Source organism: Cardiocondyla obscurior, linkage group LG03 (assembly GCF_019399895.1).
Source record: "Cardiocondyla obscurior isolate alpha-2009 linkage group LG03, Cobs3.1, whole genome shotgun sequence".
In the NCBI taxonomy this organism is placed as follows: Eukaryota; Metazoa; Arthropoda; class Insecta; order Hymenoptera; family Formicidae; genus Cardiocondyla; species Cardiocondyla obscurior.
In genome coordinates, this window is record NC_091866.1 from 8,836,748 (window position 1) to 8,855,000 (window position 18,253).

The following is an 18,253-nucleotide window of genomic DNA, read 5'->3' on the forward strand; positions in this document are numbered from 1 at the left end:
ATAATAATTTATGTTAATCGATTAAAGAAAGGTGCTTCGAGATATCGTTTAAAACGTTCTATCTGCCAAATAAGACGCGCGGAGCGAAATTAAATTAATTACGCCGATTTTCAGCTTTACTATAAATAAATAAATAATTAAAATCGTGTCCAAGTGACATATGTCGGAAATAGTGTACGTATATGTATACATATGTATAAAAGCGCAGCGAAAATAAGTTTCTACATGAAAGAAAAAAAGGCAAAAAAAAAGAAAAAAAAAAAACTGAGCAGGAGAAAGAGATAATAGGTTCAATTTAAACAAAGATATAAAATTTAGTGGCGTAAAAGAATGTACTCTGTCGTAACAACCGCAGACACATCGCTTACAGAATTGTTTTAGAGTGCTTGATTGATTTGTTACTGTGTGAAAAAGCTGACTGCTCTCATTTAAAGTCTATTGAATGCGGAATTAATCTGAATAGCAACAAGAGGAAGGAACGTTAACATAGCCACCCAGGAAAACGAAACAAACGCTTATAAGAAAATGAGGGTAACAGGCACATAGATATTTTATTAATCTGACAATTCGCGATAGTTGTATTATAAATATTTATGCGTAAAGTAGACGCAGAGTGTGCACAGAGTGCTCTCGATAGCAAAGCATCCAAGTGATAAAGTTAATAAATGAGATTCCGAGCGTGTCACCGAACCTTCGTCGCCCGACTGCTCGGCCAGTCTCCACGATCGAACGCTGTTCATCAAATGATAAAGTTCCGAAAAGCCCGTGTTAATCTGCGAGCGAAAGGCTCGACGCGCGATTCGAGTGACAAATAGAGCATTCTGAGTAATAAGCGCTGGTAAAAAGCCGTCCGTATTTCTTCGTCTATTTAAAGATAGATTGGAGAGCCCCCGACTATTTTCGCAGCGATTGATTTTCAAACGGGAGTAATATGCCCTGCTGAGAAAGAGGAGCCTGGCTCCGGGGAGCACGGATATTTCGAAACTAATCAAATTCAATAGCTAGCCGGGCCACGTTGGCGTATTAATTTCCAGTGGCAATTAAATAAAATAAAAACCGACTTTTTTGTTTCGGTTATTTGAAATGTATTTAAGACATTTAATCGAATTGTTTCGCAAAAGGTTTTTATTTCCGACAATTGAGGCTTTTCTTTCTTAGGAGGACAATAAGCTACGTCTCGCTTTACTTTCCTGAGTATGCATCACTTACTAATTGTGGCTGTGCTTACACGTGATATGCAAATATCAAAAAGCGAGGATCGTTCATTTCGCGATAAATTATCCGCACGACGCTTGAAGTTAATATTTTTTTTTTTTCTCGTTGCCAAGCCGGAGGCAGGGCAAATAAATGCGAAAATTATAATCGAGTGCAATCAAAAGTGCTACAGGTACCTCAGCGTTCGTTGGAGCGTCGCCGACGAAGATTCATCTTGACGTGCGATCTCTCTACTATTTCTATCCGCTTCTCTAGCTTACAACATATTCCCGCTGACTAACCGTTTACATCTACCTATCTATCCGACCTTCTCTCTTCTCTCTATCTTAATTCCCGCTCTCCTCCCGCGCCAACTTTGTCTCTCTATTTCCATTCAAATATTTGCCCCGATCAAAGGGTTCGGAACGCAATAAATTCGAACATACGAACAGTCAAATCTCAAGACCTAACGCGGCTCTTTTAACCGGACTGACTCCGGTACGGTCGTTTTATCGTATAAACCAACTAGAATTTTACAGAATCGCAGAGGACCGTTCGTATTAATTACTTTCGTACTTTCTATTACTTACTACTTGCCTTTTTGTCGCGTCAGGAAAGACGGAGGATGTCGCTGAGATATTCACTCGCTATTTATATGCGCCACTCGATTACGTGGCCGGGGAGCGAGTAAAAAGTAAGGTCGCGGGATCCTAGGTGGTCCCGCATGATCGTACGCGTAAGTGTAAAAGTGCAGCAAAGTGGAAAATAATAATTAATAGAGAAAGTAACTTCGAAGGCCTGACTGTATATCAATTCCCAATGCCTTATTTAAAATAGAAGATAGACTGTCGTTACATATGGCCAGCCCCCTCCCCCTTTTCCTCCCCCACGCATTCGGCATGTTCATAAGCACCGATCATCGACCGTTTATCGAGAGCGTTAAATTATCTAACTTGAGAACAACGAATGCAACACTGACCGCGTAGATAGGGCCAGTAGACATATACATGTCGCTTCGATCACGACCGCGAAGCTGTTGGTTCTCTCACATCGTACGTTTTTTATACTCTTAATTTTAATACGTTAGAGACTAGTTATGTTCGGAATATAGGCACTTGTTATTTACTTGAAGATTGTACGCTACGAAAGTTAAATATATTACAAACTTATGAATAATAATTATTATATTAAGATATATATGTCCGCGCCAAATAAAATTTACTTAGAAGTTAATAAATTTCACACAACCGCGCCCCCGCGCGAAATTATATACCGAAACATACACTCACACTCATGTTCTACACGCAAAATTAATTCCTTGTCAGAAGTTATTGAACTGGCCAATTTCGCGAAATTATATGTATGTATTCTGTCGCGTAAGAGCGAGTCAATTAACATTTTTTTTGCGCGAATTACGAAACTCATTTTATGTATGCTGTTACGTTATTTTTAAAATTGCGACTTGTGATTATGTCACGATAAAGATCTAATCTTTTTTTTTCTTTTTTTTTTGCAAATTAATTAAAATTTATTTAAGGAATAATCCTTTCAATCATCTAAATATTTTTATTTAAAAAATTAACATAAATATATATTTGCATAATTTTGAACTATGGTATGTGTAATAAATGTAGAATTATAAAATATTTATCATTAACTGTTATTAAATCTCGATACGTGTTAAAAAAATTGTTATCTCTGACGCGATTAAATTATAATTATCCGAACGTTATCATGGAAGTAATTTAATAAATAATGAAATACTCTTTTTTTATTAACAATTGAAATAAATAAATTAATAATAATTTACTTTCTAATATGTAATTATAGATTAACAGAATCTAGGTCAATAATTAGTGGTGGTAGAATCAAAATTGAACACAATACGCATAACAAGGACCAGTAGAAACAACAAAAATCAAAGTCTGATATAGAAGTTTAAGCAGAATTGTTTGCACTCTTTAATATTATACATATATTGTATAAATATGATTTTAGAAAATATTGTTATACAAAAGATAACTAAATTTTAAATTATAAATAAAAATGTTGAATTTGAAAAAGAAAACAAATGAAGATAAAACGAAATGGCAAAGAAAAAAGAAATAAGAAAATTATAATCGTGTAATTACCGATATAAATTAATGAAAAATTTCAATAACCATAATTACATATTAAAAGCTATAATTTTTTAGCAATTAAATATACAAAGTTTAGTGTATAGTGTTTGTTTATGAAAAAATAAATAATTATCTATATAAAGTTACAATTGTTAAACGAATATTCGAATAATAGTCTCATCAATAGTTTTACGCGCGGTTAATTTAATAATAATTAATTATTTTATTAAACGCCAAGATTTTAATAAAAATTTTTGATTAAATAAATTAACGTGGGAAAAAAAAAAGATACTCCATACGACTGATTGATATCGATTTTTTAAATTATATTATACACTATTATAGTTTTCCAATAAAAACGAGTTTTTACTTCGGTCCAATTAATTAGTCACTTATATACATATATACATAAAAGAACCAACGGGTGAAAAGAAAACTTTTTTTCTATTCGGACCAAAAATTAATTGACATACTGCGAAAGTTAGGGAACTTTTTTAGAAGTATAATTTACAAAAACTACCAAGACTTTGTATCATTTTCTTTTCCACTTTCGTGCATATTGTTATACATGGGGCTGGCCGCATTGTTTCCTAAATATCAAACTTTTCTATGACAATTTAAATTCTCTAGTCGAGAAAATGTAGAACTTCCGTATATTTTATCCCTTCTTTTTTTTCTGCAATTTTACTTCTTCCCTTCTCTTCTTAACAAACACGGACATACACACGACATTAACCCACCCACTCACACACACACACACATGAAATCTAATGTGCATGTATGTATTCTATAACTAATCTATATTCCGTACTATCTCTCGTATGAAGGATACCTCATACTCTATACTATTATTCAATCTATCATCCTTACTGTCTTTACATGTCTCTAACGACGTAAAAAAAAAAAAAAAATTATTGTTAGCGAACAAAAATACCTATGACTATTGCTCCCTCACGAGGGGGGACGAAAGTTGCAGAAATAAAAGTATGAAAGATTTAGAGCCGGAATGGACCAATGTCGTAAAATTTAATTCACGCGTTACGTTGTCGTCAAAGTGCCGATATCTTTATTGGCACTGACATTTTTCATTAGCACTCTCCTGTTACGAATAGTAATATAAATATTAATAAAACCAACTACTAGTGGAACTCTGTAGTAATATCGATACTAATAATTACTAACAATTACTGCAAGGAGGTTTACGTTATTTCAATTATCAGCGCATCGTTATCGCTTTCCTGGTAAAGTACTAGTACCGATAATGAAACATTTACATGTAAATAGATTAATATTATTAATGTCTCACTAGGTTTTCAATTTTCTATTGTAATTTTTCTAGCCAGCCCTATTAATAACTATTAAACAGCTGCATTTCATTTATAATATAAATTTTTAACTGATATTTTTCTCATTCTATTACTTCAGCCTGTTGACCTCCTGTTCTTGAATATTTTATCGGTACTAGCATTTTACTAGTAATCATTATCAGGAGAGTTAAATGTCTTAAAACACGTGGACTTGGTCCAAGTTATGCTTTAAACTTTTCGTATACAATTGCGAAGTTTATCTCATCGACGATCTTTACCTATCAAGGGATAAGAATAATTTATGTACGAGATAGTCGGTGTGTTCCTTAGAAAACAGTTCTACTGAATTAGAATTAAGGGATTAAACGGTGGTTCCACGAGGGCAGTGAAAAAAAATTGCGCGGCGCGTTCGCGCCGCCTGAAATCGTCGCTTCACTGTAAAACTGCTTTTGAAGTTTAATATAGCGAACTGTTTTATAATGCGAGACGAGCGAAGCTATCGTCCTAAACTACGAGCACGATAATTCACAATCGGTGTCAACGAAGTCGCTGATACGGATTGTTCTAATCTGAATCGAGTACCAAAACGGGCTTATCGAAGCTCCGTATTTTCACTTTCGACTTGATAAGAATTTAGACGCTGAGCTGCGGAATAAAAAAAGGAATCTAAATTCAGAGGTGTGCGCGGATTACGTAGTCTGGGACGATTAATTCAAAATTAATTAACGGCTGCATCGGGCAGCGGGCGCAGGAAACGCACGTTGTGAGTTTTATACCGTGTAAGTGCGAGCGTACTATTGCTCGCCGGTAGACACACATACACGTGTATATATGTATTGTTATGTTATTGCCTAATAATTACGAAATAGAACGTTATGAAAATTGTAATTCACATTCTTTCCTTTACCTCCTTCTTAGAGGCCGTGCGCGTTAACAAGATACAAATAAAATATTATAAAGACTCACCGATTGATGCGCAGCAGCGGAGTGATAATACAGCCACAATAATCCTGAAACATACAAATAAAAAATTAAATTGTAGATATATGTTCAAATCCATGTTTGCTGTAAAAAAAAAAAAAAAAAATTACATGCTTTTAATTAATATTGTAAGCAAAAAATGAGACTTACCTCTAGGTTGCTCCGCCGAGGCATGTTGCCTCCTAGGCCTCCTCCTCCTCTCAGGCTGATGGCTAGGATGTCCAGGTGTCGAGCCTCCTTCCACGCACTGGAAACTCGCGAAGATCGCGGATATGCTACGATCGCGCGTGGGCTAAGTAGACACTCATTAAAATCCTTCACGTGCAATTACTTTAACGGAACTCCCGAGGCAAACCCGACGAACCGGCCGCGGTTCGTTTCTTTAACAAATCGGCGACGAGTGTTCCGCTGGCCTCTCCTTGTACTTTAGAACAAAAAAAAATAAAGAATGTTAGTTAGGCAATCTGTTAACAGACGAACGGAAGTTGCTGCGTACAACAGATTATTCTACGCGCAATATTTACTTCACAAATCTCTACTCGCCTACTCGTAACTCCTATGCGTAAAGATCAGTCGGCTGTAAAGTTAACTTGCGCGAATGGACATTTCTAATCGCCGATTTGTAATAATTTTTCGACCACGCACCGTAAGAACTTCGACTCGGTTTTTAATAGAGAGGTATGCGGGAACGTGCATCGCACTAAGCACGTACCGCGCGTATGTATGTATGTATGTATGTATGTATGTATGTATGTGCGTACACGGAAAAGCAGATACGACGTTTGCTGCGGCGACGGCAGCTAGCGTAGGTGACCTTAGCGTAGTGTGTGTTGAGACTCACACAGAGCGCGGAATACATGTGCCGCGGACCGCCAGCTGAAGATTGAGGAAGGACTAGGACTGAACGCACCCCGCTTGTCCTCGCCGTTTCCCCACCCTTTCAACTCCCCCCCACCGCCGCCTAGGGTTACGTACGCTTACCGCTGTCGCCGCGGTAAAAACGTACCGAACCTGATTTTCGGTGTACGTAAAGCGCGTGTTTTGCTATGGGCGTATTTGTTTACGCAGTGGTCGGCGCAGTTCCTGGACTAGTTGAGAGGTTACCTTTGTTCTTCTACATTGAGAAGAAAAGAGATAAACTCCGAACAAGTGCAGTAACAGCTCTGACTGCTGCGTAAACGAATGCACCCCGTATCTAACGTTAAATAAAATGTGCGGGGGGGGAAAAAAAGAAACTCGCGAAGCAGAAAATCTACGTTAGTCACAGAAATCTGTAGAAGGATACGCAGAAGAATATACGGAAAAAAGGCGAATCCTCGATTCACGCCACGTACGCGGAATGTGACTGTTGCGGCAACTGACATACATAGATCTATGACCAATCGCGGTGTTGATCAAATGCGGAGCGAATGTGCTTGATCTATGTAACATTGTAATAGATTGATCAGGCGGTCGCTGCGTTATGCGTTCTCGCCAAGAACAAAGGATAGCAGCAAGATATATAAAAATTTATGCATCTATAATTATTCTTACCATTCTCATCCCTTCATCTTTCATTCTGCGAATACTCAAAGTGAATATGGCAAGCTACCTGATGATAAACGTATAATTCTTTTTTTTTTTTTTTTAATGCATCTTTGAAAATATTAATAAGTTACGCCATAATGATTGATAGCGTTGGCTTAAATGCAACGGTTTAAAAAAATTAAATAGACTATTACTCTTGTTCAGGTGGTCAGTTAAAAAAAGAATTCGCGAACTTCCTAAAGTGATTTCATGTTATGAAGAATATTGCGAAACCGGTTTGCTTGTCCTAATAGCCTGGGTCCTTAACCTTCTCGCAGAGACAATGATTTAACTGCAGTCGGGCTCGCGAGATAAGCCCACACGCTTTCAACATGCTGCACGCATCTAAGATATAAATCCTCGGAAAGGGGAGAGCATTCCAACAGATGTGCGTGCATTTAACGGAACAATTTATTGGGTTGGCAAATAAGTTCGTTCGGCTTTTTTAACATAGTAAACTATAATTACAAAAGCTGAACAAATTTATTTGCCAACCTGATAAATGACGTCACATTTTATATAGCAGCTGGAGATTACAAAACGCGCGCGAAACGCGCGTCATTGGATTTATTCGGACGTTAATTAATTAATAATATTAATTTCTTTAGGATAATTACAATTGAGTGATTTACGGCCGACAGCGTTCGACGTCATTCCATCCATCCTTCCTTCCTTCCTTCCTTCCGTGGCAGAATGCTGGATTATCCTGTAGTGTTGTGGCACTTCAAATTACTTGATACTTATTACACTGTTCTGTTTTTTTATAATCACCGTTCACGCGAGAGACGAACGACCGAAAGAACGACGGTGGATTATCGCGGCGATTGTCTACGATTGAAATTAAGAAGCGCGACGAACGATCATTTGTTGTTAAGTTTACACTCGATATTCGTAGCGTTGGTTACTTCCGCCGGGTCTTCTCCAATCGTCCTCGATCTCGACACAATAAACCGGCTACGATGTAATGCGCGAGGGCTCAAAAGTCGCTTGTTCGAAGCGGGATGAAAATCTCGGGACGAAGAGGACGGGCGGGATGCAGATCACAATCTCTGACGATGGTAGTCGCCGGAAGCCGCTGGATGTCGCTGAAGGACGTGACGACTCGTCGCTGACAAGAGAAGCAGGTCGGAAGTCGGAAGTCGGAACTGCCGAACCGCAGCATAATTCAGATCGGTCTCTCCGTGCCCTTCGCCCGATACATAACCTTGTTTGTCCGAAGCACTTGCTCGAGGCACGAAACGAAGCACAGAACGGTGAGTAGAATGACATACAGATACGGAAAATGATCGTTCGGTCCCGAGTCGACTACGTCGACACTAATTCGTGTACGGAAACTTCCTATCCGCGATCGAAACTGCGCGTAGTTGCGGAGCAATTAGCAAGACATCCTCGCGCCCGAACCTCCGCAACTAGACTGAAGTGACCGTTAGAGATTTCGGCTATTGGAAGAAAAGAGTCAACCGCGTAAGAAAGTGAGACAGTCGATAAGTCGGTTCCGATCATCTGTTCTCGTTGTCCTTTTCTCGCGGATTCTCGAAAGCGCCGAGCTCGACGCCGAGTTGATCTGTTCACATTTATTTTTAATGCGCTCGGCGAGTTTCCCGAACAAGACGAGGCGATTTTCGCGAGATCAATCGTCACTTTTTAGCTCCCAAATCGTAGTTGATATAAAACTTATTCGAGCAAGCCCTAAAAATAATCTAATAATCGGAATATTTTCTTTATTCGCATAAATCACCCGCAGGAACATTGGCAGCTAATGTTAAACTCTCGCTCGAAAGATAACGAGAATAATACATTGTGTTAATCGCGCTTCGTAGACGTTTTTTCCCCTCTCATTTCGTACCAAAATTGTGTCTCGTCCTGCTTTTGATTTCATATACATATAAACCGCACCAAGGTATAAAAAGACGAATAGACCTCATGTGCGATAAGTAAGCGCTTTCTCTAGTAATAAAATTCGTCTTCAATGTGGCGTCTTTGAGGCAAATTCCTATCATATATTAGCACACCAATTTGTCGCAGCAAACTCTCAGATTCTTTCCTACAGGTGTCAATAAATTCAGATGTATTTCCGGCATCTGGTTACTTAGGATGAATTAATATAGGCACCGCAAAAATATTTGCATAATTGACTTAATAGGTCCGCCCCCTTTACTTGCACTTTCTATATCTACTCATTCGTTGTGTCGGAATAATATATATATATTTTTTTTTTTATTAATTCATCGTACACGCATTACCCTAATTTATTCGCGGAGCTGTTTTTGAACAGATAAATTTGCGTTGTGCGACAAGGTGATTAGCAAGAAAGATTCCTCGCGAGCCGAATGCACAACTTTGTAAGAGCCAACCGTATATAGTTAAATAATTACACAAAAGACATTGAAAGTGTTCTTCGAATCCATTTAAACCCCATCGCCCATGCCAGTTAATTGATTCTTGTTAATTATCGTAACGTTCGCGAAGAATTCGCGCCACCGTTAACTGTATATGGAGAATTTACTTGAATTAATTTGAAATTAATTCATCTGGTGGTTCATCAAGCGTGGGAGCCGCAAAACGGAGAAATCTAATTGTAAATGTTCTTGCGTAAGAGCGCACCTGAACTACATTTCGAGTAGTGTATTTTTAATCGAGGTCGCAAATTTATTTAACAAGAACTGAGTATAAAAGATTACAAAGTCCTAATTAATCCTAATAAACGTAACAAATAATTTCTTAAATAATAATATTATTAAGGGCGCTTTATTATAAGGACGGAAAGAAGTGCAGGGCAGGATTCTCGAGAAATCAAAACGAAAAGAATAGGGAAAAGAGAAGATAGAGTTAGGATGAGACCTGTTGGGGGGGTCGGCAATCCCCACCCTGTATAAAAAGTCTTTTTCTGCCAACGACGTGTTCAGTTCGAACGGACGCGCTGCGTGCGATTATCTCTGGGGATCATCCTCGTCGTCATTATAGAGAGGCTGCGGACAATGCCCTGCTGAAACAGGACTATTCGTCAAAATGCTGCGGCATAGCACTGCAGCCTTCTTTATCTTGGTACGTCCCACCTTCATACCACTTGCTTATAGATATTTCAGAATTCACAAAGCCCGACTTCAATTTTTATATCATATACAACGTAATATCTGCAATCGAAACTTTCGCTATCGATAACGTCTATTGGATATTCAAATCGGAAGAACACTGAGATATGGTAATGTGATATGCTCTCGTGTTAATATCTCATAAATATGTGACGCGTTTTACTACTTGTTGCATATATTAGCATATCGATTTGATAAAAGATGTACGATCATTGTTTCTATGCAGTACGTTTCTTATTAATATATATATATATATATATATATATATATATATATATATATATATATATATATATAATCTGTTAGTTTCATATATGTATATCTAATTATTAAAAAAGGGTACTACGTTAAAGCATTGATAAAAAGTGAATTTAATTAAAAATAGGGAAAGCCATAAATCTGATAGGTGTGCCACTATCTTTCTTCTGTTATTATTACTATTATTATTAAATATTAAGACAGTCACGTAGTAGTATTATTTATGTAATTATGATACGTAATAGGAAGCGTGAAGCACTGATTACGACTTGGTAATAGCTGCGTCCGTCGTGACTCGTTATCTAATCAAAACTTCCATTCATATTGGCACCCATTCAACTGGGAATGCTGCTGCACTACATTTCATTCATAATTTATTTCAATACCGCAACAGTGCGATAATATCGTACAACAACGTTCGTACAAAATATTCAGTTTTTATCATTCCTTCTAATTTCTTTATTACGTTAATAATTTTTTTTTTTTAATATGTAAGACATCTATTTTATAAAGTTCTTCTTCTGATTAAGACTATATGTCTTGTTTCTTGTTTCTTTTTATGATAGTTATGCGATAAACAGGTCGACATAAAAATTCATTGCCAAAAGAAGATCGTTCTCTTCGCGCTCGTGATTCAGTTGCTGTTACGAGATGTGTCATTCACATATGTGGAATATGAAACGAAGTTTTGCCTTAGGCGGTCATCTTAAACGTACTTAAAATAGAAAAAGCGCATTTCTGTGTAATCGACCTTCTCGCTATTGAATTCCTGCGTGTCATTGCGAATTTAATTGAAGTTCTGATCGACGCAACTGATACAAGATTTTATTGTCCATAATATTCGTTTTTTTTTTTTTTTTTTTTAAATTACTTAGTTGTGAAAATTATTTATTTAATTAATGAATCTTTTTCTTAAATGTTATTATGATATTAAATGCCACTGTTGATATTATTAAGCAGTTCGTTTAGCTTTCTTCATATAATTACTTTACCAGATTAGATATTTTTCATCGCAATATGATCTTACTGAGTGTAAGATCGATGCGATTGACATACAATTATGTACCAGAGGCTTCGCCCTCGGCTAAAATCATTGGTACCTTACGCAACTACTTACAGGTGACTTTCACTGAAAGATGATCCGGTCTCGGCGTGTGATTCATAAGGTACAGATACAGCTTTGGCTATTTGACTGGCAGATTCACGAGCAATTAAGATATACTTGTCTGTATCAAATGCCATTGCGTTTACTTTATCTTGAACGGTCAACTTTTTGATATTTCTCGTGGATGCCTTGAATGAAGTCCAGAGTATTTTATTCCCTTTTCTTTCGTTCTCTTCTTCTTTTAGTATTCTCTCTCTAAAAAAAATTAATTAAGAAAAATGAAAGAAAACAATAAAAAATAAAAGATAAATATTTAATTAACAAAGTTAATTTAAATGATGGGTAGTTTACTGAGATATTCGTTTCATATTATGTATATTAGTTGCACACATGAGTGGCTTGACTTACGACGTCGCATAAATTAACATATTTTATCGTAACTGATGGATCTTTCAACAAAATCAATTTCCTTCAACAAAAAATTGACTCCGGTGTCATTTTTGATGAATTTAGTAATTTATACAATGACATCAAGTAAAAAGTTTCTTGTTACGAAATCTATGTCTTTTTTCCTTTTTTTTTTCATCCACTTTTCCGAAGATATTTCTCTAAACTCAATTAGAATTATTTCAAAACTGCAAGTTTTTTTCAAGCTCTTTGTTAAAACTTGCATGTTATCTCTTTGAATCTAAAGGTCACGCCGAGATCGCCTTATGAAGCAAATAGCTAGCCAGCTTGGACGTTATGGTCGCTTTGACTGAAACGATCTTGCTATTGTCCACTAAAATATCGCGACATAAATACCGCAGGCATTAATCGTCACGGCAACATTTGACGCTGCAAGTGCGCATGGAGAAGGGTTTAGGTCGGGAGCTAGCATATATTAACCTTTCGTTATATAGTCTGTCAACCCGGGACTGAAGGAAAGAAGTCGACGAAGAGTCCCGCTCGCGTAGCCTTCTTGGAATCGCGACTTTCCCTTCTCGTGGGTGGAACAACGGTTGAGATCATCAATCGCGACCATGGATCCTGGCCAAACCTAACTTAGCCGATACCAGGATACGTGCCACTTTTGCGCTGAATAAAATGTATTATTGAAATATTAATGATTACTGAAATGTATTAAAGGGCCAAACGTATGTGAGGTTTACATTGAATATTAATAATGGTAAAATAATACAGAGGGATGTTTCTTAGTCTTTGTCATGACGTAAATTGTATATTGAAATATGCGATCAAACGGGAACGCTTCTAAATAAATCATAAGAGAAACTCATCTCGTATATGCTTATATCGATTTTTTTTTTTCGAACCGTAAAGATGAAAAAAAAATCTTATTATCTGTTATATCATCGTTTAGGGAGATTACGGATATGGCAATGTAAATTTCTGATAGATCATAGTTATTTATATTTTTTTTTTCTTTTTTTTTTTTGCAATGGCAGTTGGTGAAATTCTTACTTAGAGAATACAGGCGAATATCCCGTTATTATTAAGCTTGTCGGTGATAGAACTGCAAAGTGGGATGGGCAGGAATTTGATACCGGATGTTAGATTTAATTTTCGAGGTGGTTCTCTCGAAAATAGAAATCTGTAATGTTAAAAATTAATAGAAATGTTTGAAGATTTTTAAAAAAAAGATGCGAAGCAAATGCTTATTTTACATTTGAAATTCAGGCTAGTTTAACAGATGGAAGCAAAAGATTTTCTCCGTTACATATTTCGTATGCAGAAAAGCATGCGAATACCGTAAGAATATAAAATTACAAAACTTGAGTGCATAAAGCCATTGCTTTACGTTATGCGCATACACATACGTTGCTAACAAACGGATCATATCAGTATATTAATATTTAATACGTACGTGCGTGTGTTTTGGTATATATGCATGTATGCAAAAAACATTTTTTTTTTATTTTTATCTTATGCAGATTAAAAATTGAATAAGAATTTCTACTGTTAGTCATTGATGGCTTTCGAGAGACTTTCGCTTACGTAGAATGGATAATTAATTGAGATCAAAAACGTAGAGAGAGTTATAGTTCATCCACCACGTTTGAAAAGTGAAAGCATATTAAAATGCAATAGCAACATATAAGAATATGGAAAATTATATGATTCTTTTAACAGAAATGTATGTATTAAATTTGTTTTAACTTAAAAAAAAATTTGCACTTCTATGTATGTTATTTCTTAATATGATTAGAAAATTAATAGCCGAGAATTATAAATCGTTTTAACTACAGAAACTGGAAATACCGACTATGATATTTCACGATGCGCGCTTGCAGATCGCATCAAATACTTAATTCTACCGACTGATATTAAAGGCCAACTGTTTTTAAACACAACTCGATAATTACATCATGCCTCATTGGAAATGTCACGAACCTTGACAAAGCAAATTATTGCGATTAGCAACTGTTTCTTATTAATAAAAGAATATTCTCTACTTATAAAGACAACGTAATAACAAAAGTTATACCGACAGTATTTTTTGCTCTTTATCTTTGCTCTGTTAAACAGTAAAAAAAAAATTTTTTTTTTTACAGGTGATTGCTACTGCCACGTCGCAACTCACTCAGCAATTGACAAGCACCAATTCAGATGGCGAAATAATTTTGAATATTAACAACAAACAAAAAATTCAGTACTTAAGGCAGAACTTTGAATCAGGCAAGTAAAAAGCTTTAAAAATATTTAAAAAAAAATTATAGATTATAAAAATATAAAAGAAAAGATACTTTACTCTCTCGCTTACGATAAAAAATTAAAATAATTTATAATTATTGTACTTTACAGATGCGTACAAATATGGTTACAATGTCAATCCACATGGTCAGTTTCATCATGAAACACGAGGTCTACACAGTATCACCTATGGATGTTACGGTTACGTCGACCCTTTCGGTCAATTAAAAGCAACGTTTTACATTAGCGATGGATGGGGTTATCGTGTTGTTCAGCCAGGAAAAGATATAGAGCTTTTCCTTCATAAACATGAACATAATGCAGACAAAAATAGTCACGATCATCATGAGCATCATGGTGTTATCACACCATGGCGAGAATTGCATTTTCCTACAGTGTGCGCGCAATATACAAACGCAAACGTTCCTCCTCTAACAATACCGAGTGCAGGAAGTATGTAAATGAGAGATTTGCATCTATATGTATAATATATTAAATAATCTAAGTGTTTATATCTAAATTATTATATCAAAATAACTATATAATTACTTTTTTATTAACAGCACCTATCGGAAGCGGATCAACGATTGAGATAACACCGACTCGACCTCCTTATAAACCCGATTTAAATGGTATAAATTAAAAATTTTTTAGTAACATAGAATATTTCTACTAATTAACATTAATTAACGTTTTAGAGCATACCAAAAAACCTGACATATCCGGTACGCCAGAAAAACCGTCACACCCGGCATATCCAGGAACTCCAGGACGACCGTCACACCCGGCATATCCGGGAACACCAGGACGACCGTCACACCCGGCATATCCAGGAATTCCAGAAAAACCGTCACACCCGGCATATCCAGGAACTCCAGGACGACCGTCACACCCGGCATATCCGGGAACACCAGGACGACCGTCACACCCGGCATATCCAGGAATTCCAGAAAAACCGTCACATCCGTCATATCCAGGAACTCCAGAAAAACCATCACACCCGTCATATCCAGGAATTCCAGAAAAACCGTCACATCCGTCATATCCAGGAACTCCAGAAAAACCGTCACATCCGGCATATCCAGGAACTCCTGGTACACCAGGCATTTTTCATACTCCGGAAACGTTTGACATTCCAAAAAAACCAGGCACACCAGAAACACCATCATACCCTGAACATCCAGAAATTCATGAAACGCCAAGCGTTCTAGAAAAACCAGGCACCTCTTTATATCCTGGACACTCAGCAACTCAACTAATTTCTAACACTCCATATGCTCCCGAAATTCCAGGTACACCAAATAAACCAGGAATGTTAAATTATCCAGGACATGCAGGAATTTCTAATGCGCCAAACATTCCAAACATATCTATTATATCAGAAAAGCCAAATAAACCAGGAACACAGTTATATCCCGGATATTCAGAAATTCCAAATTTATCTATCGCATTAACAAAACCAGAAATACCATCACACTTTGAATATCCAGGAATTTTTGGCACACTTAGTACAGCTGGAAATCCAGGCAAACCAGGAACGCCACAATATCTTACACCCGGTATACCGGGAACCTCGTCATATCCCGGATATCCAAGACCTAATATTTCAGGTATAATATTTTTACTTATATTACAAGATATATTTCTCAAATCCGGTACATATAAAAAAATTGTGACATTATTTATATGTAATTTAGTAATTTCAATATATTAGAAATATTTAATATTGTAGGAAAACCAGGAACGCCAGCATATATTACATATCCTGGACATGCTATTTATCCCGTCACATCAAAACCACCTGAAACACCTTTACATTTTGAAAAACCTGGTAAGTTCTTTATTATATCCTACGAATTTATCAATTCAAATAAATAAATAAACCGCATTAATTTTTTAAGCTGGGTAAAGTATATTATTAAAATTATTTCAATAACTGATATTGCTGCAATTTTTAATATTTTAAATTAATTAAAATTACATGTGCATAACTAAATAATTTTAATAAATATAATTATTTATCTTTTTTTATTATATTCTTGTAGCGTATCCTAGTTACCCCACATATACAGAAGATTCAAAGGGTCCAGAAGGTCCTAAAGGGCCTGAGGGATTAATCGGAAATGAAGGTCCTATTGGTGGTATTGGAGGCATAGGTAATATTGGTAATATCGGTAGTGATGGAGGTGTCGGACTTGATGGTCCTAATGGTCCGTGGCCGACCGGTTCCCCAGGCCCGAATGGTCCATGGCCTGGTGATCTAAATTACATACGTGATGTAAAACCAACGAAAAGACCTTCACATAAAGAACCGATAAGAAATCACCCTCTGATTTATTCATTTAATACAGACAAATATAATTCCATCTCGCAATATGATTTTAGTAAGAAAACTGGTTCTTCATATACCGACTATGCTTTAAAAGATATCGAATTATCGAAGTTATCACGTCCAACGGAAGTTAACGCATCGTTATATATACATCAAGGACAATATATACCTCAATACAAAACTCAGTCTGTATTGAAAATCTCTGAGAACAAAGAAACTGCCTACAATGCAAATAAAATTAATTCGCTATTGCATACAGACTCAACACCATCGTCATTGAAATACGAAATCGAAGATCAATACGCAAATGTGCCTGAGTTGAATTCGCAACTTTACAATTACCCGATACATGCAAAATCGCAGCAGCAAATTAAGAAGCCACTTAAAAATGAATTTAAGCCACTTTCAGTGCACGATCGCAATCAATATCAAAAGTCAATATTTTATTCGTCTTATAACTCACAACAACCTTCTAAAGACTTGAATCAATTTGATAAATTAGAACAAGAGGAAATTCTTACCGTGGACGGAGAATATAACAATTCTGCCAGGGTGGATAGCAAATCGATTTCTAATATATCCTTTCACTCGGATGGACATTTCTCTGCTCCGGAAAGACAGGTAAATGCACGCCTTGAGACATTCCGGACGAATCCCGTTCTTGATGCCATTGGTGTTCAACCGCCCAGCTCCATCAACGTCAAGCCCTTTTCGTTACCTGTAGGGCCAAATCCACAAGCATGTCCCTGTTATTTAGTCGAGCAAAATAACAACACAAACGTAGAAACCAGCTCGACTCTTACCTCTGTCATTGGTCAGTTGGGATTCATCCCTGTTATCTTCGTACCATACTGTCCAGGCAACGAAATGGACAGCAATAAGATGAAAATTATGTTCCCGTCCGCCACTCCTGTTCCATATGCATGCAATACATGTGACACACAAGATAGCAAATTCGTTGTAAAAGCGCTGGACATAAATCAACTTGGCAGTATTGATTATCTCAAAGAGATATTGAGTCAAACCAATCTTGGTTTTTTTAATGTTCCAGTTAAGACCGTCGAACGAAGAGAAAGCAAGAGCAGAACGGCGAAATGAAGAATGTAACACTAATTTAAATTTAAGTTGCAATTATTCTAAAAAGACAAGCTTATCTTCTTCTCGGGAGTAGCATTTAATAAATATAGGATATTGGCATTGCCCGTCCGCCAGCTGCTGGTTAGTTGATGGATGGCCAAATTAAAAATACCTGCCAAAATAACCAAAGTTAATAGAATATACAAAAAATTGAAACTAGATATTAAATTAATAGCAAGCTTTTAAAATATGATTAATTTCTTTCGTAAATTAATTATTGCATAAAAAGACAAATAAACAATCAATTTCTAATTCATTAATACAATTAATTTCAATTAAATCCATCCAATATCCTGATATTTATTATTATAAATTATAATAAAACTTAATAATTTGACGCCTAAAACATTCCATGTTCGATTTTTCGATAAAAGAGAAATGAAACAGTATACTTAATATATAAATTATACATGTAAAGATTATTATAATAAGACATAAAAATTTTATAAATATTTAATTTTTGATTCCGA

The 18,253-nt window shown here is 36.2% G+C and overlaps 1 protein-coding gene across 2 annotated transcripts; it reads left to right on the plus strand.

Annotated features, from left to right (window-relative positions):
* The first annotated feature begins 8,437 nt into the window (after nucleotides 1-8,437).
* Nucleotides 8,438-18,228, plus strand: LOC139113723 (uncharacterized). 2 transcript variants are annotated; one of them, XM_070675061.1, is made up of 8 exons: nucleotides 8,439-10,213; nucleotides 14,176-14,299; nucleotides 14,426-14,767; nucleotides 14,878-14,946; nucleotides 15,013-15,924; nucleotides 16,047-16,145; nucleotides 16,360-17,267; nucleotides 17,698-18,227. In XM_070675061.1, the coding sequence occupies exons 1-8, from the start codon at nucleotides 10,178-10,180 to the stop codon at nucleotides 17,815-17,817; spliced, it is 2,610 nt and encodes an 869-aa protein (XP_070531162.1). In that variant the 5' UTR covers nucleotides 8,439-10,177; the 3' UTR covers nucleotides 17,818-18,227. The 2 variants fall into 2 exon arrangements, with proteins under 2 accessions (XP_070531159.1, XP_070531162.1); XM_070675058.1 differs by having other exon boundaries at nucleotides 8,438-10,213; nucleotides 16,360-18,228.
* The last annotated feature ends 25 nt before the right edge of the window (nucleotides 18,229-18,253 follow it).

Bases quoted from the DNA above. Each gene is read 5' to 3' on its own strand.
- LOC139113723 (XM_070675058.1), top strand. From the start codon at position 10,178: ATGCTGCGGCATAGCACTGCAGCCTTCTTTATCTTG. The intron at 14,300-14,425 runs GCAAGTAAAAAG...TGTACTTTACAG, and splicing joins AAGGCAGAACTTTGAATCAG to ATGCGTACAAATATGGTTAC. The intron at 15,925-16,046 runs GTATAATATTTT...TTAATATTGTAG, and splicing joins TCCAAGACCTAATATTTCAG to GAAAACCAGGAACGCCAGCA.